The sequence below is a fragment of the Schistocerca cancellata genome, chromosome 5, assembly GCF_023864275.1.
Source record: "Schistocerca cancellata isolate TAMUIC-IGC-003103 chromosome 5, iqSchCanc2.1, whole genome shotgun sequence".
In the NCBI taxonomy this organism is placed as follows: domain Eukaryota; kingdom Metazoa; phylum Arthropoda; class Insecta; order Orthoptera; family Acrididae; genus Schistocerca; species Schistocerca cancellata.
In genome coordinates, this window is record NC_064630.1 from 59,211,896 (window position 1) to 59,238,824 (window position 26,929).

The 26,929-nt window shown below is 45.2% G+C and overlaps 1 protein-coding gene across 1 annotated transcript in view; it reads right to left on the bottom strand.

The window, feature by feature from the left end:
* The window catches only part of LOC126188364 (puratrophin-1-like), a 1,249,514-nt gene that overhangs the window by 19,488 nt on the left and 1,203,097 nt on the right, over nt 1-26,929 (bottom strand). Inside the window, exon 12 of the mRNA XM_049929962.1 lies at nt 15,281-15,457. Within this exon, the coding sequence (XP_049785919.1) occupies nt 15,281-15,457 (177 nt within the window). The remainder of the gene's footprint in view (nt 1-15,280; nt 15,458-26,929) is intronic.

Here is a 26,929-nt window from a genome sequence, read left to right on the forward strand (position 1 = left end):
CAGTCGGGTGAGATCAAAGATAGAACGTATCAAGGGTTAACCACCCTTGATAAGTGCAGTCGGGTGAGATCAAAGGGTGGTTAACCCTTGATAAGTCCAATCTTTGATCTCACCCGACTGCAGTTCTCCGTTGCCAAATTAACGTAGCCGAAAGAAGTTTAAGGAAAAAAGTGTCAAGCAATAAGACACAGGGCTGGATTTACGCAGATGCCGAGTGGGCTCGGGCCTATGGCGAAGTTTTTATTTTCGGCAGATTTTGTAAAAGACGAGACATTTGCGTGGAATTCGAAAACATTTCAAACAAGCGAACAGCACCGTGTATTGCGTAGCCATTGGTTCATTGTCGAGTTCAGTCGGCACGCGATTGTTGCCGTCGCTGATCCCAACTGCTGTAGGGTTGTTTCGCGTCGGTTGGTTTTTTCTTTAGTTGTTAATTCTCATTTGCTATGTAAACATGCAACATGTATCCCGAAAGACTAAAACCGAATTTCTGAAACCGTTTCTCGTTGTCATGTTTACACGTTAAGATCTAAAGCAGATTTGCTGGGCCATTTAAATAATACGGTGTCTGTAAAACAGCTGTTCCGGTTTCTGATTTAGTCAGCATAATTGCTATTTCTCTTTTCTTCACTTAAATATCAGACGGACATTTTTGTGCTCAATCTAACATTTCTGCTTCTCTTTCACTGCACAATAAGTCACTCTATATTTGTCGAATATTTGAAAATAACACGTAAGCTGACAATGCATGCACGTTTCAAAAATGGTTGTGCGTTTTCAGGGGGAGGGGGTGAAAATCTACTGTGGTATTGGAAAACTGGCAGTTAGAAATGGATTTCCAGAATCGACTTTAGAATGTTTACATGACCAACCAGAAATAGTACTGTAAAATAGGTTTGCCAAATCCGGTTTTGGGAGCTCCATGTAAACATAGTGATTGCGAGAGTAAGCTAGTGTTTCTTTAAAAAGAAATAGGCCGGTCAAGATGATGATGATGGGCATCAAGAACCCAAGTCGTGCACAAAACAGGAAACTAACTTAGTTTGTTAACTAAGGCCTGACTACTTTGGGGATGGGGGGCACGGTGAGCAGAGGAAGCAAGCCCTGGTGTACCGGTAGCCAACTTCGTAACAGCTACGATGAACACAATAACTGTATTGTAAATCGTCAATGTTGGCAGCGGCCGGACGCAAAAACACTCGTGGGCCCGAATCCGACAGACCTCTACCGGCTTCAACCGATCCTGAGCTAGGGAGTGAACAACTACACCTGTCTTGCCATCCGGAACACGGCATAAGTCGGCCTTGTTGCTTCCCTACTTCCAATATAGTTCTTTTAACAGCAGTATAACAACTTCAGCGCTGAGCTCGTGATGTTTCTTTTAAGTAATTCCTTTTTTTTTGCAATATGGAATTTTAATTTCGCAGTTTAACAAAAACTGACTGAAAACTACAAACGTCGAAAACAAAATGGGAGAAGAGTAGCGCAGCGAAAATGGCGCTAGGAAGTTCACTCTTATGTATACAGCCTTTTCTAAATATTTTTGCCGAACTTCCAGTTCAACGCGTGGTTCATTCAGTGACTTAACATGCGAGATACTGTCTTTTTCAATAACCACTTTCACCACCACCACCACCACCACCACCACCACCACCACCACCACCACCACCACTACTTACGTGAATCTGTGGCAAATATCAATCCTCTTAATATTATATGAGTTTAAATGAAATAATTACTGATGTGAAAGTATAAAGAGATTGGTGAAAACATAGTAAAAAAGGTAGAAACTATACTTGTGCCAAGAAAAAGCAAGCATAGAAGCATTCAAGTCAGGTAAAACTTATTTATGCAGATGCATGATTTACCAACAACTCTTCAGTTTTCGAATCAGGTAAAACAATTATAGATAGACACTTCTCAGCTTGCCATGTTCCCAATCCGCTGTCTTCGTGGCCGTATTATGAACGCCTTATGGCAGCTGCCTTGGCTGTTATAGAGTGAGCCAAATTTAACAGCTTGAACTGACAGTTCAGTTTTTTTTTTTTTTTTTTTTTTTTTTTGCACAGTATGTGGAAGGCGACAGTAGTTGCAATCGTCTGAATTCAGACGGAGAGCATGCCTTAAGACCACTGCCGCAGCTCTTAAAGACGATCAGGTTAGTCGTTTTAATGTCGTTGAAACTGGTAGCGTTAATCGGGATTAAAGAAAGATCTTGTGAATCAAGACCGGAAAAAAACAGGAGCATTTAACAGGTTTTCCTATAATTTAACGCGTGGCTACCTGTACACGTTTTAACCCTTTACCATAACTAGCATAGAACAGTTTCACGCGTTCACCACGTTTTTCGTTTTGTCAACATAAGAAGTGACGTAATGGCCATTATACTTACGACCAAATGTTTATGACATCGTCTGGTCATGATGTGAGTTGCCATGCACTGTCGAAGCCCTCAATGATATCATGGAAAAAGAGTGACTTTAGTTAAGTCTCCAAGTCTAATGCCGAAGATGCATTCCAGAATTTTACTCTGTTGATGCTAAGACTTCAATACGTCGAAATATGTCAACAGCTGATTATAGCATTTAACGACGTATTTGTTCACGAGTGCGATACAGTTGTCAGACAAGGCTACATTATGTCAGCAATGCACTTTCACGGTTACTGATCATGGTAATAACACGACAGGAACTTCAGATTTATCTACAAAACGCTCTCTTAACCGGCTATCGCAGTTTTTCCACCTTGTCGAGACAATACAATGGTTAAAACTGCCCAAATAAAAATATTTTAGAAACGTGTTGAATGGGGCAAAATTGGGTAACATTAGTTAGCAATCAGATCTTGTAACTACAACACAACTTAACTGTCCTGTCGAATGACCGAATTATGCAATAATACGAAACAAAATCGCGTTTCATGTTGATAACACTACTAAAAATTCTCAAAAACACTCACGCCACAGACAACGGCGACTTTAAACGATATATCCTTCGCGTTGTCACTTCGCTCAACAGAAACCATCTCATCGAACTTCTCAGTTGCAGACACATACATTTTGTCACTTCTCATCAAAAAGAATGTGTACACGAAGCAAAATGTAACGAGCACTTGAGCAATGGCACTGGAACAAACAAGGGCTAGAAAAGCGACGTCCGGGTAACAACACAAACACAACCACAGCGCTAGCAGCGAGCAACTGGCAACGAAAATCATCACACACGGTCTGCGCCGGTCGACGGTACTGGCGTTGTTTGCTTCGATATCCAAAGAGCAGACAAATGTAAACGTCATGTTGTTTGTTCTTCCCCTACTCGATCGTTGCCGATAGAGGGCAGCGATGACACGGGAGTAGTAATGTTACCTACATACACGTTCGAAAGCTCTCGCAAACGACTAGCAAAAAGAATTGTGCGGCACTAATAGGTGTGTAGAAAGACATAGGGCCCCACTATCGCGTAACTACAACAAACTGACAATTTTTTGTTAACAAATATTTACAGTAGAAAAAAAGATATTTTATCCTACAGTTTCACGATATGAGTTATGGCCCGTAATAGCGATGGCAAAATTTTACTGTGGTAGTCGAGGGTAAAAGAAAAAAGTGTAGAAAGAAAAACAGGTACCGTCTGATATAATTCTTATTTTCTGGTATGGATTGCTACAGATTATGTTGATGATGTTTTGATAGCCCATAATAGCGACGGCAAAATTTTACTGTGGCAGTCGAGGGTAAAAGAAAAAAGTGTAGAAAGAAAAACAGGTACCGTCTGATATAATTCTATTGTCTGGTACGGATTGCTACAGATTATGTTGATGATGTTTTGAAGTGCGATTCACATCTTTAAAAAGAATGAGAATTTAAACGTTGCCCCTTGTTGGATGTCAGAAGGCGTTGCATTAAATCGCAAACTAATAACCTCTGCTCAAGTGTAATCAGAAAGGATTTTCGCGAAGAATTTCGTATTGTTGATAAGCTCCTCAGCAAAAATATCATCGTTAGAATATGCTAGAATGAAGGTCCCTATCTTAATTAAGTTGAAGAGAAATTCTGGCCTTTGTATAAAATGTCCATGTAAACATGGACGCCCCTAATATTTCATAAGAGGCTCGAAATTCCAAACCAGACGTTCAACAAACGATAGAAGACAAAAGTGTGGCGACAGATTGATCCATAGCTTGTCTCGTAGTCTGGGTTAGGTTGTAAGGTGACAGTTCGGTTGTGAGTTTGCGCACACAGTGAATGTCATGACCATCATTTTATTGTTACATTTACGTCCCGGATGCACACCCCCATTTTCTTACTATGCATTGATATTTTCAGGTTTTTAATATATTTGCAGGCGTCAATAAAAAGAACATTGACGCCAAAACTCTCATACTGCCGCGAGTACCAATTTGCTAATAGTATGAAACAGGCGTGTTATATGACGTCATTGTCGTCGTACTGACGGCGTCACCAAAACAAAGGTTACATATTGTATGTATAATATTTCTGGTAAACGAGATGCAAGTAATCACAATGTTAAATATTCACCGCTTTGAGTACAGTCACTCCCGCAAACATTGTCTCGAATATCTTGAAGCTTTTATGGAATGTCTGCACTTACATTTTCCAGATTTCACAACGGCGATGCCTATGTCAAAATCACTTCTGCCACCAGCAGACGCAGGATATCATTTCACGAATAACTGTATTCTGTTTGCAATCTTTGTTACAAGTTACCGACAAATTAAAAGCCACATTAATTTCTCCACGTTAGGAACCAGCCATCGAATATTCAGAGTACTCTTTCAATAGTAAGATTCAACACACGTCCGAAAGTTTACTATTTTCTGAAACTGATGGGACAACGTAGCACATTCGCTTCGGAAGTAGCCACATTGCACTGCTGTAATAGACTAGAAACAACGTAAAAAGATTGCTACAAATATGATAACACGCCGACAGCAAATGGTGGCAGTAGCCGAAATCCTAAATAGATGTAACTCACTGTATATGTTGCAGGCGATTTAGTTTCTCACTATCCTAATAATATGACGTCTGGAGGCAACACGTCTACAACTGTCACTCTCAACAGAAACTAAAAGGATTGTCGGCATTAACGTACAATAATACTGAACAACATTTAAGTATGGTTAGAAGTATTGGACGATCATATAGCTACTGGGGTGGTATTGTTCTACTTCGCTACGGAAGAAAAAAGCAGGGCGGAAACTATTGGTGTAAGGGGTCATCAAAAATTCACACACGAACACTTGTGGCGGGAACGGAGGTTGAACGAGAAAAATAATTATTAGAACTTTTCACACGTTCATGGTTCAACACTGATACATTACTGTAAAAACGTTGGTTCCTATAGACGGACTTCCCTCGGTATTTAGTAAGCAACGACTTGACAGAATCATTCTTCGTTTTCCGGTTTTTATGTTTATCTGCCCTAACATCCCACAATGTCGACAATGGTTTGTACATTTAGACGCAGTCTAAAACGGACGACCTTTCTATTTGTTTTTAACTCATTTTTGCATGCAAACAGAACAGGGAACACAAAGTAGCCTAGATGCTGTACTTAAATGAAGCACGTGAACGACTGGGAAGGATATTCTTAATATTGCCTACAGACGGTAAAGTATTTCCCTGGTAGCGCAATTTATTTCAGAACTTTCTGATAAGCGTAAATCATTGCACAACCTCTCCACCCTTCCCAATATTACTGTACATCCGAAAATATTGACCGTTTAGGCGTCGCTTAACGAAAACAAACAAATTCTAAGTGGAGCTTCGTTCGCCAGTAATGAAAAGCCAACAAGCGTTATCGCAACACGTGCCAAACCGAACAAAATACGTCTTTCCTTCAAGAAATGTAAGCAGGATACCCACTGACAAAAGGAATATTGTTTTTCATTTCAGTATACATCTAGCTAACTTGAACATTTCTATAAATCAGAACTCCAGACTCACATTACTGGATGGATACTAAGTCTTTTTTTTATTTTTGCAATATGAATAGCATTACCTTTCTCCAGAAAGCTGTGAAACGTGCTAAAGCGTCCGTTTTCAACGTTCTCCCACTACAAGCACAGAAACAAAACAACAAATCGTGGCACTCAGTTTGCTTGCCGCGGACTTAACTGGCAGTGGGCACAACACTGTTGGCGCACATGAAAAAGAACCGCGCGGCAGCATGAAAAGAATGCCGCTTACTGTGGACCAACAATTGAGGTGCTCGTGTACGGCATAATCAAACGACGGAACTGCAGCGAACTTTTAAAGTGGGGGAAATAAATTACTCATACAGAGAGCCTATTGGCCTCGTAAAATATTCCTCGATCGCTATTAGCCTCACAATGGCAGACAGGTATGTGGCTGTTTCGCCACTTGTTCCACGAAGTAAAAACACCACGACTGACTAAACTTCTCAGGCGTTCTGTTTCTGGCGGGAAAAGCTTCTGGTTCTGTTTCCTGCCACACTCCAGTTCTCTGTTTAAAAACGTTGTTCTTTATAAGTCGGGATGGCTACTAAACAGTAACTGTATATATTTCACACGAGGATGAAAACCACTTTCCGTTTATTGCAGACAACGCTTTAGTATTCAAATAAATAATATTAATGGCGTTACTGCACACACATGGCAAACAGTGAGTTTCATAAGCAGTTTTCAATTTTTTATAAAACGAGCCCTGCTGCTGTAGGTACGCCACGTTAGGTTTGTACCTGCCCTTATTTGTCCTAAAAGAACAAAAATACTCCGCCGGCTACGCGTTACTAAACATTGTAAAGACCTCTCGAGAACTAATTAATTGTTCTCTAAAGGATTGCCGCTGGTAACTGGCAGTAACGTTTATGCCACTATAATGGTACTGATAGCATTATTTTTATTTATTTAACGTCTCGTTGCTACTGTACTCCTTAGCGAGGACGAATTAGTTCAGTTGGACGACAGATGGCGGACTCAAATGAAGCTTTGTTGAAGTGATTTCATGTGGTCTAGGGAAATCACAGATCTCCTGAATGAAGTTTTGGTGGAGCGGGACACTGTTCCAGCCGACAGTTCTCACACCGATAACTTGGACGCATTTAACCTGCAATATTCGTCTGTCGCTCGTGGTCTCGCGGTAGCGTTCTCGCTTCCCGAGCACGGGGTCCCGGGTTCGATTCCCGGCGGGGTCAGGGATTTTCACCTGCCTCGAGATGACTGGGTGTTTGTGTTGTCCTCATCATTTCATCATCATCCAGGACAGTGGCGAAATTGGACTGAGCAAAGATTGGGTCATTGTAACGGGCGCTGATAACCACGCAGTTGAGCGCCCCACAAACCAAACATCATCAACCTGCAATATCCGTTTGCAAAGGGGTGAATATCGTGCATTACTACATGCTTTTCCCCACTTTGAAAGTTCATTCCGTCACACAGCCAACTTCCAAGAGAACGCGGATCGTTATATTCAGCGAAAGAAGAAACCCTTATCGACCCCGAACCATGGACGTACCCAGCAGAGGCAGATGCCTCCCCCAGAAAAAAAAAAAAGAAAATCTTACTAACTGAACTCGCATCACGCCTGCCACTAGAGCATTTGAGGAATGGATCAGCTATATCTCGTTTGATAGATTGCCTTCTACTATTTCCGTTCCTTCCTGTTACAATTCAACGCGGCACAAAGATTTTTACTAAAGCTTTACTCGTATTAGAGAGCGATGAGAACAAAAGAGGATGCTGCTATCCTTAACTGTGACGTTAGCACAGTGCAATTAGGCTACCTGACGAGTACGGGTAAATAGCGTGATGGTACCACGAGAAGAGGCTAGTGAACGCTATGTACAACTTGGCTGGCCCAAAAATATCTCGTTAATGGTCAGCGGGTTCATCCGCTGATAATGTGGGTTCACTTAGTTACACGGATCAGTGCGATTTAATCCGTAACTCAGTGTGTCAGAGAGTGTCTTTCACCAATCTACATGCTGAAGAAAATTATCGTTCTCAGAACAACGTCTTTTCATAACCGCAACCCATCACAGTTTGTCGTCACCTAACCGTTAGTGAAACACGTATTTAGTGAGATCGACAAACGACGTCAGAATGGTTGTACAGTGTTTCAAAATAATGTTTTCAATCCGAAGTTTAAGTAACATTTTGTGTAGTTTGCACATTCCTTTTCGTAATAACGAGCTTTTTTATATTTCTTTACAAATACGTTTGTCCAGTTTTAACATGACCACTGCCCACCCCATTGACGGCTTCTTCCTGTTAAACGCTAGGTATACGGCTCAGTGTTGGTGAAGAAATTTATACAAATAAAGCAACTTGTAATTGATTGCTTCACGTGTACATTGTTCAACTTGCAGATTTTAAAATACTACTCGTAGCTGAGCTTAGATGCAAGGAATAACAGCCAGCGAGACTGAAATATACTGCTGCCGACGTAAATAACGAGAGTTGCTTCAGTTTAATTGGGCCAGATCAGTCACCAGTCATCATTTTATACTTTCTGCAACCAACATTCTTAGCGACCTGCTTTGCTTTACTTGAGTCTTGTGCCTTTCTGCATCTTTTGATTCCAATAGTCTATCATACTAGTTAGTTCTACAATACGAGTACAAGTAGATACGGGTCCCATCCATTGCGATGGCAGCACCGAGATTTATGAACGCATTTATATTTCTCATTCTATGCACAAAGCTTCCTTTCCTGTAACGCCAGTATCCAAACTTCAAAGGTATAGTATTTCAGACACATTCAGCTACTATTCTGCAGGGAACACCCGACATTCCATACAGTTTTAGAACTTTCTGTTCGGTTCTAGGTTAACGTTGAACTTCAGTTGTCTGATACTGTACAGCACATTTTTCCTTCGTATTGCTCGTCATTTTAAAATTTTTGTGGATTACTGTTATATTGTTTTCCTATCCTCGTTGTCCTTCTTTCCAATAAATGCCTCACACTGGAGGCAACACATTCCGCTTCGTAATAATACATGCCCTTTTTCCTGCGAAACACAATTGTACTGATGCCCTTTGTCTTGACATTCGTTCCTCTCCTGCATTTTAGTTTCCTTCTTTTCAAAATATACTCTTTTGACAAACTTTAGAAATGATGTACGTAACTCGTGGTTTCTCCTTCTGGGTAAAGACTTGAAGTGTGTTACGCAATAAGTTCACAAGTCTCGTTTCTTACTTGTCAGTATTATTTAGCTATCTTTTACGTACTTTTTTCAGTGTATTGAATACCCTCTTCCTTCACCTCGTCACGTAAAAAGCTTTTTCCATGCACTGAACCCAACTGGCTGTGTTAACTCGTTTTTATCTATAAACGAGTAAAATATGTAACAGCTGACTAGTTTGGTACAAAAGTCTAACAATTATTTAAGTTGCTTTGGTTTTCGAGGTGACTTCTCACGTGAGGAGCCTCGACAGTATTATCTGCTCGAGGCTATGCGCTAGGAGACTCCATTAGCCCGATAACGGGAGAAGAAAGTGGAAAGAAAAGCCGCCACCGAATGCGATACGACCATATCAGGGGCCTGTGACGGCGAAATCCCATTCTGTTGAGTGTTTTCCAAGACAATGGTCTACGGAAGAACATTCGTTTGCCACTTTTGAGGAGCGATAAAGCCACTTTCGTCCATGATCAAATGTAAAAAAGACAAACAATAAAGCTGACGAGTTATTATTTTTATAAACTTAACGATATTTACAACTGTCACGTCACTAACATATTTAAAAATCTTATAGCGGAGGAATCTTTATTGCATGTAAATCGGTGCGACGGAGTACCGTTACCGTAGAAAGAAACAAAATATACAAAAAGTAAGTGACGCTTGCTTGTCAGTCTCTTGAAAGGCAAAACTGGATCTTAATGGCTCCCCATTTCCCCGAGTCTCGAAACTTGGAGACAACTTTTTGCGCCTAGCGGCTTTGTTCTGATCGATCGGTTTGATCCGAGTCGGTGGAAAAGCAAGCAAATGTATCTTGTAAACGTACGTTAGTATGAAAATGTGATGTTAAAGATTTTTTTCCTCCAGAGTATATTTGTTTTTCCGGAGAATGTCGTAGTTCGTAGAACTATATTATAAAACCTGGCACCTATCTTATCGCTGTATTTATTACAGAGATTATTCCATTCCATGATCGGCTGACTGGTACAGCAACCTGTTTTCATAATTATATAAAGAGATAGCCTCGGTTGCAAAGTTATGTTTTATGTTTTTATTTTTATTTCGCAACCTAGACTGTCTCTTTACTGCATTTATTTTTATTTGCTGTGACTCTAACTGCAGCGTCAATTCTACATGGACATTTGTAAGGGTCTAATGCAGGTTGACAAAAGCTTTCAATGTGACACGTTCCTTTATGAATTGGGCTTTTCAGATTGTAATGTTCTACGCTTCTCGCGAGCATAGCGTTTGGCATGGAAAACAATGCTAATTTTTTGCAGGAATTTGTTTTATTCTTAGTGATGTACACGGTATTTTAATTTTATGTGACTAGTTGAAACTGGTTCTTATCAATGAGCAACACATATGAGGAAAAACTCATAGCACCAATATTTCCCTGGCTCTCCTCTATTTCTCATAAATTCCAAATAAGAAAAACGAGAGAGCGCTCAGAGGCAAGTTGGAGCTTTGAATCTTTGCACGTCCGGGTTCTATGATCTGAAGAAACTATGGGGTGTACTAAAGAAAAGAGGTTATCCTATACACATCACAAAGGTGCTGAAATATATGTACACAGGTACTAAAATAATAATTAAAGCAGGTGAAAGAATTCCGCATATAGTACCTGTGAAACAAGGTGCCAGACGAAGATGCAGTTTATCACGAAAATTATTTAATACATACGTTGACGACATCATAAGAAGATGGAAACAAGAAGTAGATGCAGGGTTAGAGATATCACAGCATGGAAGCACAAACACAGCCTTCTTGCAGACGATCAGCTTACTGTATTTAACGATGAAAATAAATTACAATATGCTACACCTAAGTTGCACCTGCTGAGCAAAGAATAGACTACGGAACTCTCAAATAATAAAACAATGGTAATGGAATTTAAAGGAGTTGAGCTAATCAGATCAGAAACTATTATCAATGACAGAATAACTGAACAAGTCAGCAGTTTTAATTATTTAGGAAAACAAATAAGTTAGAATGAAATGAATACCACTAGCTGCATACAGGCGTTGATGTAAGTCGACGGGGACAGTTGAAAAAGTGTGCCCCGACCGCGACTCGAAGCCGGGATCTCCTGCTTACATGGCAGACGCTCTATCCATCTGAGCCACCGAGGACACAGAGGATAATGAGATCCACATTCGCAACTTATTATCCCGCACTATATTCATAGTGCCCCTGTCCATTATACTCATTACTCGCGGCTTTAACACCGGTTCCCGTAAGAGTTCAAAATGGCTCTGAGCACTATGCGACTTAACTTCTGAGGTCATCAGTCGCCTAGAACTTAGAACTAATTAAACCTAACTAACCTAAGGACATCACACACATCCATGCCCGAGGCAGGATTCGAACCTGCGACCGTAGCGGTCGCTCGATTCCAGACTGTGGCGCTGTTTGTGCATCTGCACAGGAGAAGATGGTCAAATGGCCGGTGAGCCTTGACTATATACACTCCTGGAAATGGAAAAAAGAACACATTGACACCGGTGTGTCAGACCCACCATAATTGCTCCGGACACTGCGAGAGGGCTGTACAAGCAATGATCACACGCACGGCACAGCGGACACACCAGGAACCGCGGTGTTGGCCGTCGAATGGCGCTAGCTGCGCAGCATTTGTGCATCGCCGCCGTCAGTGTCAGCCAGTTTGCCGTGGCATACGGAGCTCCATCGCAGTCTTTAACACTGGTAGCATGCCGCGACAGCGTGGACGTGAACCGTATGTGCAGTTGACGGACTTTGAGCGAGGGCGTATAGTGGGCATGCGGGAGGCCGGGTGGACGTACCGCCGAATTGCTCAACACGTGGGGCGTGAGGTCTCCACAGTACATCGATGTTGTCGCCAGTGGTCGGCGGAAGGTGCACGTGCCCATCGACCTGGGACCGAACCGTAGCGACGCACGGATGCACGCCAAGACCGTAGGATCCTACGCAGTGCCGTAGGGGACCGCACCGCCACTTCCCAGCAAATTACGGACACTGTTGCTCCTGGGGTATCGGCGAGGACCATTCGCAACCGTCTCCATGAAGCTGGGCTACGGTCCCGCACACCGTTAGGCCGTCTTCTGCTCACGCCCCAACATCGTTCAGCCCGCCTCCAGTGGTGTCGCGACAGGCGTGAATGGAGGGACGAATGGAGACGTGTCGTCTTCAGCGATGAGAGTCGCTTCTGCCTTGGTGCCAATGATGGTCGTATGCGTGTTTGGCGTCGTGCGGGTGAGCGCCACAATCAGGACTGCATACGACCGAGGCACACAGGGCCAACACCCGGAATCATGGTGTGGGGAGCGATCTCCTACACTGGCCGTACACCACTGGTGATCGTCGAGGGGACACTGAATAGTGCACGGTACATCCAAACCGTCATCGAACCCATCGTTCTACCATTCCTAGACCGGCAAGGGAACTTGCTGTTCCAACAGGACAATGCACGTCCGCATGTATCCCGTGCCACCCAACGTGCTCTAGAAGGTGTAAGTCAACTACCCTGGCCAGCAAGATCTCCGGATCTGTCCCCCATTGAGCATGTTTGGGACTGGATGAAGCGTCGTCTCACGCGGTCTGCACGTCCAGCACGAACGCTGGTCCAACTGAGGCGCCAGGTGGAAATGGCATGGCAAGCCGTTCCACAGGACTACATCCAGCATCTCTACGATCGTCTCCATGGGAGAATAGCAGCCTGCATTGCTGCGAAAGGTGGATATACACTGTACTAGTGCCGACATTGTGCATGCTCTGTTGCCTGTGTCTATGTGCCTGTGGTTCTGTCATTGTGATCATGTGATGTATCTGACCCCAGGAATGTGTCAATAAAGTTTCCCCTTCCTGGGACAATGAATTCATGGTGTTCTTATTTCAATTTCCAGGAGTATATATATATATATATATATATATATATATATATATATATATATATGTATAGGAGACCTTTTTGCTTCGAATGATTGTTCCTGTGATATCCCTGAATAACGGTCATTTCTGTAGCGACGCACTGTACACAGCGCTGCCATTAATAAAACAGACAAACTGCAGTGACTGATTCCTGACTGCAAATGGAGGAAAAAAAGGTCTTGTGAACATGTGTGCGGAAATGCATCGTTGCCACGGTAGATGGTGCTGACGAATGACAGTTCCTCTTACCACGTGTGATGTGTCCCTCGTGTGTTGCAGGCTGTGTGATTGACACAGCGTACTGTAAGCACCAGAATGGTGCGGTATTCATGTCGGGAACAAACCGAGATTGTGTTTGTGTATGGCCAAGCAGATGGAAACGGTCGAGAGGCAGCACGGCTATACCTAAACAAGTACCCTCGCAGACAACGACATCACACAACATTTCAAGCCCTTTTTGTGCGTTTGGGTGATCATGGGTTCTTTCAGACAGACGAACGTGCAGAGAGGCAGCGGTCTGTGTGTGCACCAGATTTGGAGCTTGTACTAGGGTTCAGCTCAATGTACTGTAGAACCCCGACTTCCAGATCTGGTGTACGCATAGACCACTGCCTCCCTGCACGTCCGCCTGTCTGAAAGGACCCATGATCACACAAACACCCTAAAACGGGTTGAAATGTTGAGTGATGTGGTTGGTGTCTATGAGGGTGCTTATTTCGCTATAGTTAAGCTGCCTCTCGACTGTTTCCACCTGCTTGGTCGTACAGAAACAGTATTCGACTCGTTCCCGAGATGAATACCAGGCCATTTTGCTACTTACAGCACACTGCTCCAATCACACAGCCTGCAACACACAAGGAACACACCGCACGTGGTCAGGGGAACTGCTTTTCCTCCTCACCATCTACTGTCGTAACGATGTATTTCCGGACACATGTTCGTAGGACTTTTCGTCCTCTATTTCCAGTCAGGTATCCGTCCCTGCAATTTGTCAGTTTTATTAATATTCACCCTGTGTGTGTCACTATTAACAGAACCTTAAAAAACGGTGTTAGGATGGAAGCAAAAATAAAGTTTTGTAAAATTATGGCTGTGACATCTGTGTTGTGAAACTACGGTTTTGACAAAGAGGGATAAGAGCAAAATACAAAGAGCTGAAATGAGCGTAAACAGTCGTTTGCCACCGGATGACACTGTCCAAATTCCACAATATTTCCTCGGAGCAACTGTCGGACATCTTCAGGTGGTTGAAGCTTTGCTGGTGGCTAGGTACAACTGACGACCGACGACAATACTGTGAAATTTGCACAATGTCATCCGGCGGCAAACCCGTTAAGACTATTTGCAATATATCCACTGGGAAAGCTTGAAGAGCCACAGCTGAAATGAGATTTCTAGGAAGAGTGATAGGCTGCACATGATATGACCGGATTAGGAATGGCCAAATCAGAGAAGAACTGAATGTTGAAGGGATAAACAACACGAAAAACGCCGAAAGAGCACGTGAGCAGAACGCCAGAACAAAGGCTGATGGAACAACTGTGAAGGTACAGTCCGAAAGGAAGAAGGAACACTGGTTGGTCCAAAATGAAATGGGTTCAGCAATAACCTTTGAAGACGGAACAAACAGTTAGCCAAATCCCTGAAAGTGAAGATGATGATGATGGAATGCACCCCATTACTGGGTTGGCGCAGACTGAACTAGGCTGAAACTTCCTGGCAGATTAAAACTGTGTGCCGGACCGAGACTCGAACACGGGACCTTCGCCTTCAGTTGGTAGAGCACTTGCCCGCGAAAGGCGAAGGTCCCGAGTTCGAGTCTCGGTCCGGCACACAGTTTTAATCTGCCAGGAAGTTTCATATCAGCGCACACTCCGCTGCAGAGTGAAAATTTCATTCTGGAAACATTCCCCAGGCTTTGGCTAAGCCATATCTCCGCAGTATCCTTTCTTCCAGGAGTGTTAGTTGTGCAAGGTCTGCAGGAGAGCTTATGTATAGTTTGGAAGTTAAGAGACAAGGTACTGGCGGTATTAAAGCTGTGAGGACGGGTCGTGAGTCGTGTTTGAGTAGCTAATTTGGTAGAGCACTTGCCCGCGAAAGGCAAAGGTCCCGTGCTCGAGTCTCGGTCGGGCACACAGTTTTAATCTGCCAGGAAGTTTCATATCAGCGCACACTCCGCTGCAGAGTGAAAATCTCATTCTGAACTAGGCTGACCTTGTCGAGGAGGCAGAAGCAGCGCGAGGTGTCCTCGAGTCGCTCCCGCGTGTCCTCGAGTCGTTCGCTGAAGCCGAGCAGGTGGGTCTTGAGCGAGCGCGCCAGCTCCCGCAGGCCGCCACCACGGGCCTCTCCAGAGCACTCCTCCAGCAGGTCCGAGCCCTTGTCCAGGTGGCGCTGCAACAAAAAGGACAACTACTTCAGCACCGCTGCAGGTTGTCTCTGTATACACACTCAATAAAAGCTTTCTGGTCCAAATACATGAAGTGGAAGGCCGACTATGGAATCAAAAATTGTCTTGGCGCAAGGGAACATATCCAACAGCTGGAAAACTTGCTGTGAAGCGCAGTAATAAGACATATTTTGTGTTGCCCTTCGCGTTCAGCCAAAAAGTCTCTCGTTTCCGGAGGTGCAATTCGTGTAAAATGGGGCAACAAATGGTTAATGGATCGCAATTAAAGCCAGTTGGGTCACACATAGAGGGTGTTTCAAAATCTTTGCATCAAACGTCTAGGGCTGATGGATCACATCATAGGGAATAACTTTTGTTGGAGACAAAATCTTGGCTTACGCTCCCTGGCGACGGCGGGCATCGTTTAAGACTGGTTATGCCCCTGAGAGGCGACACGGTGTGGGCACTTTGCAGCGTTGCTATGTAATGCGTGTTGCCTATCATCCAGTCAAAAATGGTTCAAATGGCTCTGAGCACTATGGGACTTAACATCTGAGGTCATCAGTCCCCTAGAACTACTTAAACCTAACTAACCTAAGGACATCACACACACCCATGCCCGAGGCAGGATTTGAACCTGCGACCGTAGCGGTCGCGCGGTTCCAGACTGAAGCGCCTAGAACCGCTCGGCCACACCGGCCGGCTAACATCCAGTCATCTGCCCCATGCGAAACAGGTAGAGCTTCTAAATATCGCTCTCCGCTCAGACAGACAGACAGACAGACACACACACACACACACACACACACACACACACACACATTGTGAAGATTTTATTTTTGAAAATCGCTCTGTCAATTAACTCAGACAGGTCGTATTTATTTTTTGTAAATTTAAAGAGCTGAGGGTCGTATGCAGTTGCAACACACCACGTTGGTAGACCCTCTTAGTTCGGCGAAATCTCGTCTTCCCAGAGCAGGAGAATTCAATAAAACAACACCCTGCGTCGAGCGTTAGCGAGGATTTGGTCGCTAACAAAAGTTGTTCCCCATGACATGATCTGTCACCCGTAAGCTTTTGACACAAAGACATTGAAACACCCTGTATATTTAGGATCAACAAAGTGTGCGTAAATAAAGGAGAGAGATTATACACTTTCGGTTGTGCAAAGCAAATACTAGACTTCGACTAACTGGTTGAATTATGGGAAAATACAAAAGAGATTAGCTACAAAACACTTGCACAGCTTTTGCTGGAATAGTGCTGAAGAACAATAATCTTCAAGGACTTAGTTGAGTAATTAAAAACATAACAAATGTTACAAACTCTGAGCTATCAATCACTTAAAGACGCCTAATATTTCTCGAAATTTTGCTACTGTTTCAAAAACCATTTGACAGAGCGCGGCATACGCATTTTTATCGAATATAAAACGAAACATGGCAGGTAGTAGGCTGTGATGTAGACGATCCTTATTTAAATCGTACGATTAGCTAACGTCGACAACTTGTCATTTTCAAGCACAGTCTAATATCACGTATTACGTGTCGTAATTGTCAAATTATTTTTCACTTTACGTGTGAAATAGACGTTATATTGCCCTCGTCTACTTTTTGCGTGCAGTAAGAAATAATTTGACGATTAAGACATGTAATACGTAATATTACACATGTGCTTCAAAATGAAAGTCGTCGAAATTAGCTAATCGCACGATCTGAATATAGATCGTCTACACTACGGCCTACTCTGGACCGTGTTTTCTGTTTTTGAGCATTTAGAGCTTGTGGATCCCCACAGAAACAAAATTGTGTCAAGTTCTCTACACATCGTTTCCACAGTTGCACTGGAAACAAAGGCGAATAACAGATCACCGCAGGCGTTTACAGCCAGTCGCCATTCTTCTCACGCTCTATTCATGCGCAGAAGGGTGTGATGCTTTGATCTATCGGACAGCGACGTACTTTACAATGTTTTCCAGTCAACAGATGTAGAAAACTAAACCAAACTTTACGATCACGCCGGCCAGAGTGGCCGAGCGGTTAAAGGCGCTACAGTCTGGAACCGCAAGACCGCTACGGTCGCAGGTTCGAATCCTGCCTCGGGCATGGATGTGTGTGATGTCCTTAGGTTAGTTAGGTTTAAGTAGTTCTAAGTTATAGGGGACTTACGACCACAGCAGTTGAGTCCCATAGTACTCAGAGCAATTTGAACCATTTGAACCATACGATCACGAACAGAAGACGGCGCAAATGCGAACGATTATTGTGTACTCCACTGCCGTGAGGCGCTTTTGGACGTTTAGTACGGAGTCATGTGTTTACTTTTCCGACCGTTAATTTCCTCTTTTATAAAATGGAGTTGCTACCTCCGTCTCACAGATTGCTACTCAGTTGTTCTAACGAAGCCGAGAGCAACCGCCTTCCCCTCCCTCCCGCAACCTCCCCTTTCCACCGACCCAGGTTTGTCGGCGAGGAAAACGTGACACGCTGCGAATCGAATCCGCGTCCTGGGCGTCGCATTGAGTAAGGCTGACCCCCAAACTACAGAGCAGTACCTTGATGTAGATGTTAACGTAGATGAATTACCATTTTGAGCTTGGGACATCAGACAGCTTCTAGAGAACGATTCAGTTGATAGCTCAGTAAAGAGGTGCGAGCCATCACCTAGAGATAGGTTTAACGCTACACCTATTACGGAGAATACTAAAATGTAGACTTTCACGCCCGGAAATGTCATTCCATTATAATTATCCGGGCTGTTATGCCGTGATCGGTTGATGATTTCTGTGTTAATTCCCAACGTTTCGTCCCCGTCTGCCGGAGACTTCTTCTAGGGGGGTCTGTAGCTCGATGGAAGGTCCAACACACCCACTGGCTCGCTGCTGACTGCCGCTAAATTCCGTGTCCGCGCGCTCCCGCGCCGCGGCGTGACGTCACGTGTTTTGAAAACGTCACAACAGAAGCAGAGTGTTATCAAGACGTTAGCGGACAGAGCTAGAAATATTGGTGAACCTGAGTTGCTCGACGCTGCGATGGAACATCTCCACAATGCACTAATGAAGAACGGATATTCGTCCGCCGAAATAAAACGTGCGTTGAGACAGCCACGCAGAAATCATAGTGACGTACAGGCTGCTGCAAAATCTAAGGTTTTCCTGCCGTTTGTTAAAAATGTAACGGAAAGAATTGGGAGGATCTTGACGAAGCGGAATATTACCGTAATTTACAAGCCCACCAGGAAGATATAGGAATACCTTAAGCCTGCCAAGGACGCTCGCAAACCATTGGAAAAAGCTGGAGTGTATAGGATGCCGTGCAGCTGTGGAGATGTTTACGTGGGTACCACTAAAAGAACGGTTTCAAAACGTTTGGAAGAGCACAAGGGCAATTGTAGAAGAGGGAAACGGAACGATCAGCTGTTGCGGAGCATGCTTTCCAGCCAGGAAACCACCATATTCGTTTCGAGGAGATGCAAGTACTAGCGGCCACAAGCGGATATTACGAAAGGCTCTACAGGGAGGCAATCGAAATCGCTAAACACCCTAATAATTTCAATCGTAAGGAGGAGGGCGTGAAATTAAACGGTATATGGATGCCGGTGTTAAAGAAGATGTGTACCACCCGTTCACTACTGGGTGATGGCAACGGCGATCGACGGCAACGGACAGCGGCCAAGTGCACTGTCGTTTTCAAAACACGTGACGTCACGCCGCGGCGCGGGAGCGCGCGGACACGGAATTTAGCGGCAGCCAGTAGCGAGCCAGTGGGTGTGTTGGGACCTTCCATCGAGCTACAGACCCCCTTGAAGATGTCTCCCGCAGACGGGGACGAAACGTTGGGAATTAACACAGAAATCATCAACCGATCACGGCATAACAGCCCGGATAATTATAATGGATATTACGGAGAAATAAATTTTTTGTCGAAAACGGACATATCGTGACTGGTTACCTTCTATCCTCGCCATTTCGCTGTAGAAACAACGGCGGTCCTGTGACCACTCTGTCTGAAATGCTGTTACTGAGTATTACGATCAAAAAAAATTTGTTCAAATCTGTGTGAAATCTTATGGGACTTAACTGCTAGATCATCAGTTCCTAGGCTTACACACTACTTAACCTCACTTATCCTAAGGACAAACACACACACCCATTCCCGAGGGAGGACTCTAACCTCCGCCGGGATCAGCCGCACAGTGCACGACTACAGCGCCTTAGACCGCTCCGCTAATCCCGCACGGCAGTATTACGGTCCCTGTAATTTAGTGGTGTCTGAATTTATGAACTGGTGGTCTGTCTCGATCCCTCTTTAATGGCGCATATGCGACCGTGTGTCTCCGGTTCCGCGGGCGGCAGCCGCCGCCACGGGCCAGGAGATGAGCGGCCGGCGGAAGGCGGTGGCGGCGGCGGCGGCGGCGGCGGCGGTCGCTGTTTGCTGACACAGCGCGGCGCCGATGCGCGCCCGTATCGACCCCCGCTGTTTGGCAGTTCCAGATTTAAAAGTCCATCGCCGGCGCCTAACGGGGTCAGCGACGCTCCCGCTGTTTACGCGGCCCGCTGCGTGGCAGATGCCATAAAAATACGCCGCCACGATCGGAAACAAAACAGCGGCACGCGGAGGTCGTTCACTCACGCACTGGAAAAGGCGCCAGCGCGGGGGTGCTTCGCAGTTCTGCGCGGTGTCGCCCGGCTTTGAACACGTCACGTGGGATGAGCTACAATAGGAATGAGATTTTCACTCTGCAGCGGAGTGTGCGCTGATATGAAACTTCCTGGCAGATTAAAACTGTGTGCCCGACCGAGACTCGAACTCGGGACCTTTGCCTTTCGCGGGCAAGCGCTCTACCATCTGAGCTACCGAAGTCTCGGTCGGGCACACAGTTTTAATCTGCCAGGAAGTTTCATATCAGCGCACACTCCGCTGCAGAGTGAAAATCTCATTCTGGAAACATCCCCCAGGCTGTGGCTAAGCCATGTCTCCGCAATATCCTTTCTTTCAGGAGTGCTAGTTCTGCAAGGTTCGCAGGAGAGCTTCTGTAAAGTTTGGAAGGTAGGAGACGAGGTACTGGCAGAAGTAATGCTGTGAGTACCGGACGTGAGTCGTGCTTCGGTAGCTCAGATGGTAGAGCGCTTGCCCGCGAAAGGCAAAGGTCCCGAGTTCGAGTCTCGGTCGGGCACACAGTTTTAATCTGCCAGGAAGTTTCAGCTACAATAGGAGTTTATAAACGCATTCTGCACGGCCGCAGAGGACAGTGAAAGCGGAATGACACACCGGGGTAATGACGACTCATACGTGATTTGTTGGCACAACATTGTCAGAGAAATCCACCAGCGACACACCTAGTGTTGTCTACAAAGTTCTCAGGCCGGCCGCGGTGGTCTCCTGGTTCTAGGCGCTCAGTCCGGAACCGTTCGACTGCTACGGTCGCAGGTTCGAATCCTGCTTCGGGCATGGATGTGTGTGATGTCCTTAGGTTAGGTAGGTTTAAGTAGTTCTAAGTTCTAGGGGACTGATGACCACAGATGTTAAGTCCCATAGTGCTCAGAGCCATTTGAACCAGTTCTGAAAGTTCTCAGGAATCTCGTCATTGACGGCACGAACTCTTACATATACACTGATATTATGGTACTGGAATTTTCAAATTAAAACATATTCGTTACGCTGCCTAGCGTTTCTACGCGCATCTTGATATGGCGGTTGTCAGGGAGCGAAAGTTATCTACCAGTTGTAAGATGTAAAAAACTGGCTGAATCTGCCTTTTGCACATCTCCACACGGCCGGAGTGGCCGAGCGGTTCTAGGCGCTACGGTCTGGAACCGCGCGGCCGCTACGGTCGCAGGTTCGAATCCTGCCTCGGGCATGGGTGTGTGTGATGTCCTTAGGTGAGTTAGGTTTAAGTAGTTCTAAGTTCTAGGGGACTGATGACCTCAGAACTTGAGTCCCATAGTGCTCAGAGCCATTTGAACAATTTTTTCGAGTCCCATAATACTCAGAGCCATTTGAATTTTGTTTTAAATTTTGGAAGTAACTTGCGCCAGAATGAAGTCTAGGAGTTTTTCGAAACCCCGTTCGACGAATTGCATCGCGTCCTGGCGGTATCTGGGTAATGACAGTCAATGCTGATGCTCTTGGCTCGGGAGAGCGCAGTGAGTGGCCTTATGAGCGGTAGCCACGGCTGACTGCCTGCAGCGTCAGGCAGAGGGACCGGGGCGAATGACGCACGGTGCTCCGCTCGCGTCACAGCTGACGGAATACCGCGGCAACGTACCCGGCGTGTTGTGGCCACCGTGTTATCTCCAGCCGGCAAACTGACCTTCCGCTGCAGACACGCCGTCTCGATTACTTAATCTGTCCTGTGCTGGCGGTCAAGGTACAGTTCGGCAGGTTGATTACGGAACTCGTAGAATTCTACTCTATCTCTGTTTTGACTAGGACGAGGTGCGTATCCCGTGCAGATTTTAATGGGTGTAGCTTAGAATCTCTATATATAAAGGGAAATGTTCTGAGTGACTCATGGACTCCCAGCCCAAACTGTTAAGGATACAAACTCGAAATTTAGAGAGACTGTTACTGTTATGCTGCACGCATCGTTTAAGAATGGATTTTTCCAAATTCCACCCCTAAGGATGTGAAAAATGGAATGAAAAGTTTTTTGAAAATATGTTGCTGTTACGGCAATTTTGAAGCTAGAATTAGAAAAATTGGTATTTGATTTCTCTGGGAGAAATAAAAGAAATTCGTGTTCCCGCGTTTTTAGAAATTTAACCCCTATGGGGGTGAAATAGTGGGTGAAAGTTTCTCTAAATAAATCACATTGAAGAACTACTAAAGCATTTTTAAAGTTACATCTATGAAAATTGGTATTTGACTTCTCGGTTACAACTTTTTTTTAAAAAAATACGGGTTTCTATGTTTTAGGAAATTCAACCCTAAGAAGGTGAAATAGGTGATGAAATATTTTATTATGAAAGCATTTATAGAGCTAAATATATAAATGTTTCAGTTTGGCTTCACACTTCGAAATAAAAAGATATATGTTTCAGTAATTTCGGAAGTTCGCTGAGGCTTCTTTCGGATGATGCTGTAATGTATCGAGAGGTTGTAACAATGGAAAATTGTACCGAAATGTAGGAGAATCTGCAACCAATTGACGCATGGTGCAGAAAACGGCTATTGAATATCAATGTAGACAAGTGTAATGTGCTGCAAATACATAGAAAGGTAGATCCCTTATCATTTAGCTACAATATAGCAGGTCAGAAACTGGAAGCAGTTAATTCCATCAATTATCTGAGAGTAGGCATTAGGAGTGATCTAAAATGGAATGATCATAATCGTCGGTAAAGCAGATGCCAGACTGAGATTCATTGGAAGAATCCTAAGGAAACGTAGTGCGAAAACAAAGGAAGTAGGTTACAGTACGCTTGTTCGTCCACAGCTTGAATACTGCTCATCAGTGTGGGATCCGTACCAGATAGGGTTGATAGAAGAGACAGAGAAGATCCAACGGAGAGCAGCGCGCCTCGTTACAGGATCATTTAGTAATCGCGAAAGCGTTACGGAGATGATAGATAAACTCCAGTGGAAGACTCTGCAAGACAGACGCTCAGTAGCTCAGTACGGGCTTTTGTTGAAGTTTCGAGAACAAACCTTCACCGAGGAGTGAAGCAGTAATTGCTCCCTTTTACGTATATCTCACGAAGAGACCATGAGGATAAAATCTGAGAGATTAGAACCCACACAGAGGCATTCCGATAATCTTTCTTTCCACGAACAATACGAGACTGGAATAGGAGAACCGATAGAGGTACTCAAGGTACCCTCCGCCGCACACCATCAGGTGGCTTGCGGAATATGGATGTAGATGTAGATTCAGACATCAACGTTCTGCACTTTTTTCGCACAGGAAAACAACAACAACAACAACAACAACAACAAAACTGCAGTGGTTTTCCAGGATGCGTTAGACGTTAGTAGAGCGACCGAGCTGTCGACAATGCGGGGCGGAGTCCGCCAGCGCCATCATGTGGGCCGTGGGGCGTGGGGCGGTGACAGCGCGCGGAGGCGGCGGCGGCGGCGGCGGCGGTTCGTGACGTCAGCGGGTACCCACCCTGCGCCGGAATGCGGCGCAGCTCCCGCCTCCGCGTTTTTCGCAGGTCCTAGGTCTGCAGGCACCTCCTGCTCCTAACCGGCTGGGTTTTAATGTTGCTCGCATTCCGGAGGGAAGACGAATTCCCCGAAACACACTAACGTAACCGTCGTTCATCGACCTCTTTTTACCTGTCACTTACAGGTTGGAGGGCGCTGAGTGGATGAGGGTGGGGGTTAGGGCGCTCAGTTCACAACTGAATCATTGTTACGCCGTAACAAGGCATTCTTGACGTAAACAAATAACTATCAAAGGAATCTGCAGTGGGAAGTGCTACCAAATATTTGTGACACAAAATCGAACTTTTCGACCCAGCTATGTGTCATGGGCACCTTTGCACAAGTTTGTAATACACTACTGGCCATTAACATTGCTACACCAAGAAGAAATGCAGGTGATAAACGGGCATTCATTGGACAGATATATTATACTAGAACTGACATTTGATTACTTTTTCACGCATTTTGGGTGCATAGATCCTGAGAAATCAGTATCCAGAACAACCACCTCTGGCCGTAATAACGACCTTGATACGCCTGGGCATTGAATCAAACACAGCTTGGATGGCATGTACAGGTACTGCTGCCCATGCAGCTTCAACACGATACCACAGTTCATCAAGAGTAGTGACTGGCATATTGTGACGAGCCAGTTGCTCTGCCACAATTGACCAGACGTTTTCAATTGGTAAGAGATCTGGAGAATGTGCTGGCCAGGGCAGCAGTCGAACATTTTCTGTATCCAGAAAGGCCCGTACAGGACCTGCAACATGCGGTCGTGCACTATCCTGCTGAAATGTAAGGTTTTGCAGGGATCGAATGAAGGGTAGAGCCACGGGTCGTAACACATCTGAAATGCAACGTCCACTGTTCAAAGTGCCGTCAATGCGAACAAGAAGTGACCGAGACGTGTAACCAATGGCACCCCATACCATCACGCCGGGTGATACGCCAGTATGGCGATGACGAATACACGCTTCCAATGTACATTCACCGCGATGTCGCCAAACACGGATGCGACCATCATGATGCTGTAAACAGAACCTGGATTCATCCGAAAAAATGACGTTTAGCCATTAGTGCACCCAGGTTCGTCGTTGAGTACACCATCGCAGGCGCTCCTGTCTGTGATGCAGAGTCAAAGGGTAGCTGCAGCCATGGTCTCCGAGCTGATAGTCCATGCTGCTGGAAACGTCGTCGAACTGTTCGTGCAGATGGTTGTTGTCTTGCAAACGTCTCCATCTGTTGACTCAGGGATCGAGACGTGGTTGCACGATCCGTTATAGCCATGCGGATAAGATGCCTGTCATCTCGACTCCTAGTGATACGAGACCGTTGGGATCCAGCACGGCTTTCCGTATTACCCTCCTGAACCCACCGATTCCATATTCTGCTAACAGTCATTGGATCTCGACCAACGCAACCAGCAATGTCGCAATACGATAAACCGCATTCGCGATAGGCTACAATCCGACCTTTATCAAAGTCGGAAACGTGATGGTACGCATTTCTCCTCCTTACACGAGGCATGACAACAACGTTTCACCAGGCAACGCCGGTCAAGTGCTGTTTGTGTGTGATACATCGGTTGGAAACTTTCCTCATGTCAGCACGTTGTAGGTGTCGCCAGCGGCGCCAACCTTGTGTGAATGATCTGAGAAGCTAATCGTTTGCATATTACAGCATCTTCTTCCTGTGGGTTAAATTTCGCGTCTGTAGCACGTCATTTTCGTGGTGTAGCAATTTTAATGGCCAGTAGTGCAGTAAACCGGAAACGAATAGAATAAAGTTGGCTAGGACGGGACTTAAGTGGTGCCTATCTTTCTAAAATTCATCATATATTACACCACCGGAGTGAGTGGCACGGATGGAACCAAATACGAAGGACACGTAGGACCGAATGCAGGCGCTAATTCATCTAAATCGCAGAGTGATATGGTACACGCAGGTCTTGCAGCCCTCTCCCTTTAAGAGCCTGGAAAGGTGAGTGTTGTGTTAAGCTCATTCAGTTAACAGCCACCAAACGAAGTGGAAACCTGAACGAACGTGCTAGTACACCTCGTTGACATCAAAAGGCTCGATATCAGTCTGGGAGAGAGTTCAAACGGGACGGAATGAACGGTCTCCTATAAATATCGTTACATTCAATCTCGCGTGGGGCATGCATGTACGGTAGTGATACATGTGTGGAATCCGTGGATGGCACACGGTGCTGCAGAACACCAAGCAGATTCAGGACCTTGCAGCGTCACCAAAGCTCAGCCCGTTTGTAACTGCTCTCACAGTTCTACATCTACATCTACATCTACAAGGATACTCTGCAAATCACACTTAAGTGCCTGGCAGAGGGTTCAGCGAACCACCTTCACAATTCTCTATTATTCCAACTTCGTATAGCGCGCGGAAAGAAAAAATGTTCAAATGTGTGTGAAATGGGACTTAACTGCTAAGGTCATCAGTTCCTAAGCTTACACACTACTTAACCTAAATTATCCTAAGGACAAACAAACATACCCATGGCCGAGGGAGGACTCGAACCTCTGCCGGGACCAGCCGCACAGTCCATGACTGCAGCGCCTTAGACCGCTCTGCTAATCCGCGCGGAAAGAACAAACACCTATATCTTCCCGTACCAGCTCTGGTTTCCCTTATTTTACCGTGGTGATCGCTTCTCCCCATGTCGGTGGCAACAAAATATTTTCTCAGTAGTACACAGTGTTCGCCTGACTCTGAATATTGCAACGGATGTCGACCAGTCTGCGTCGACAGTTCGACGTATGCTGCTGCTCGATTGACAGGTGGTGCCTTGTGACTTAGTCGGCTTCCACTGGCTAAAAACCACAAACGTCTCAGACTTCTAGTTCAGATGGACAAGGGAGGGAAAGGAACTCCATCACGTTCACATTGAATGAACCATGCTCCGAATGGAATGGAACGATTCGGACCAAGCCACATGAAACCGACGTGAGGATGAGCAGAGGAGGATTTGGATGTACTTCATGCTGCGAATACGACACTGAAATGCAATACTACACGAGAGCCGTGGAATATATCACGCCGAAACATAATTATTATTTGCAGAATGCAATTTTAATTCTACTGCACTATATGCGCTGTTTCGAAACTTGCTGACAGATTAAAACCCTGTGTCTAATCGGATCACGAACCGAGAATCTTGCGCCTCGCAGGCAATGCTTCTACCGAGTGAGCTATGCAGACATGACTGACAACCCGGGCCGGCCGCGGTGGCCGAGCGGTTCTAGGCGCTTCAGACCGGAACCGCGCGACTGCTACGGTCGCAGGTCCGAATCCTGCCTCGGGCATGGATGT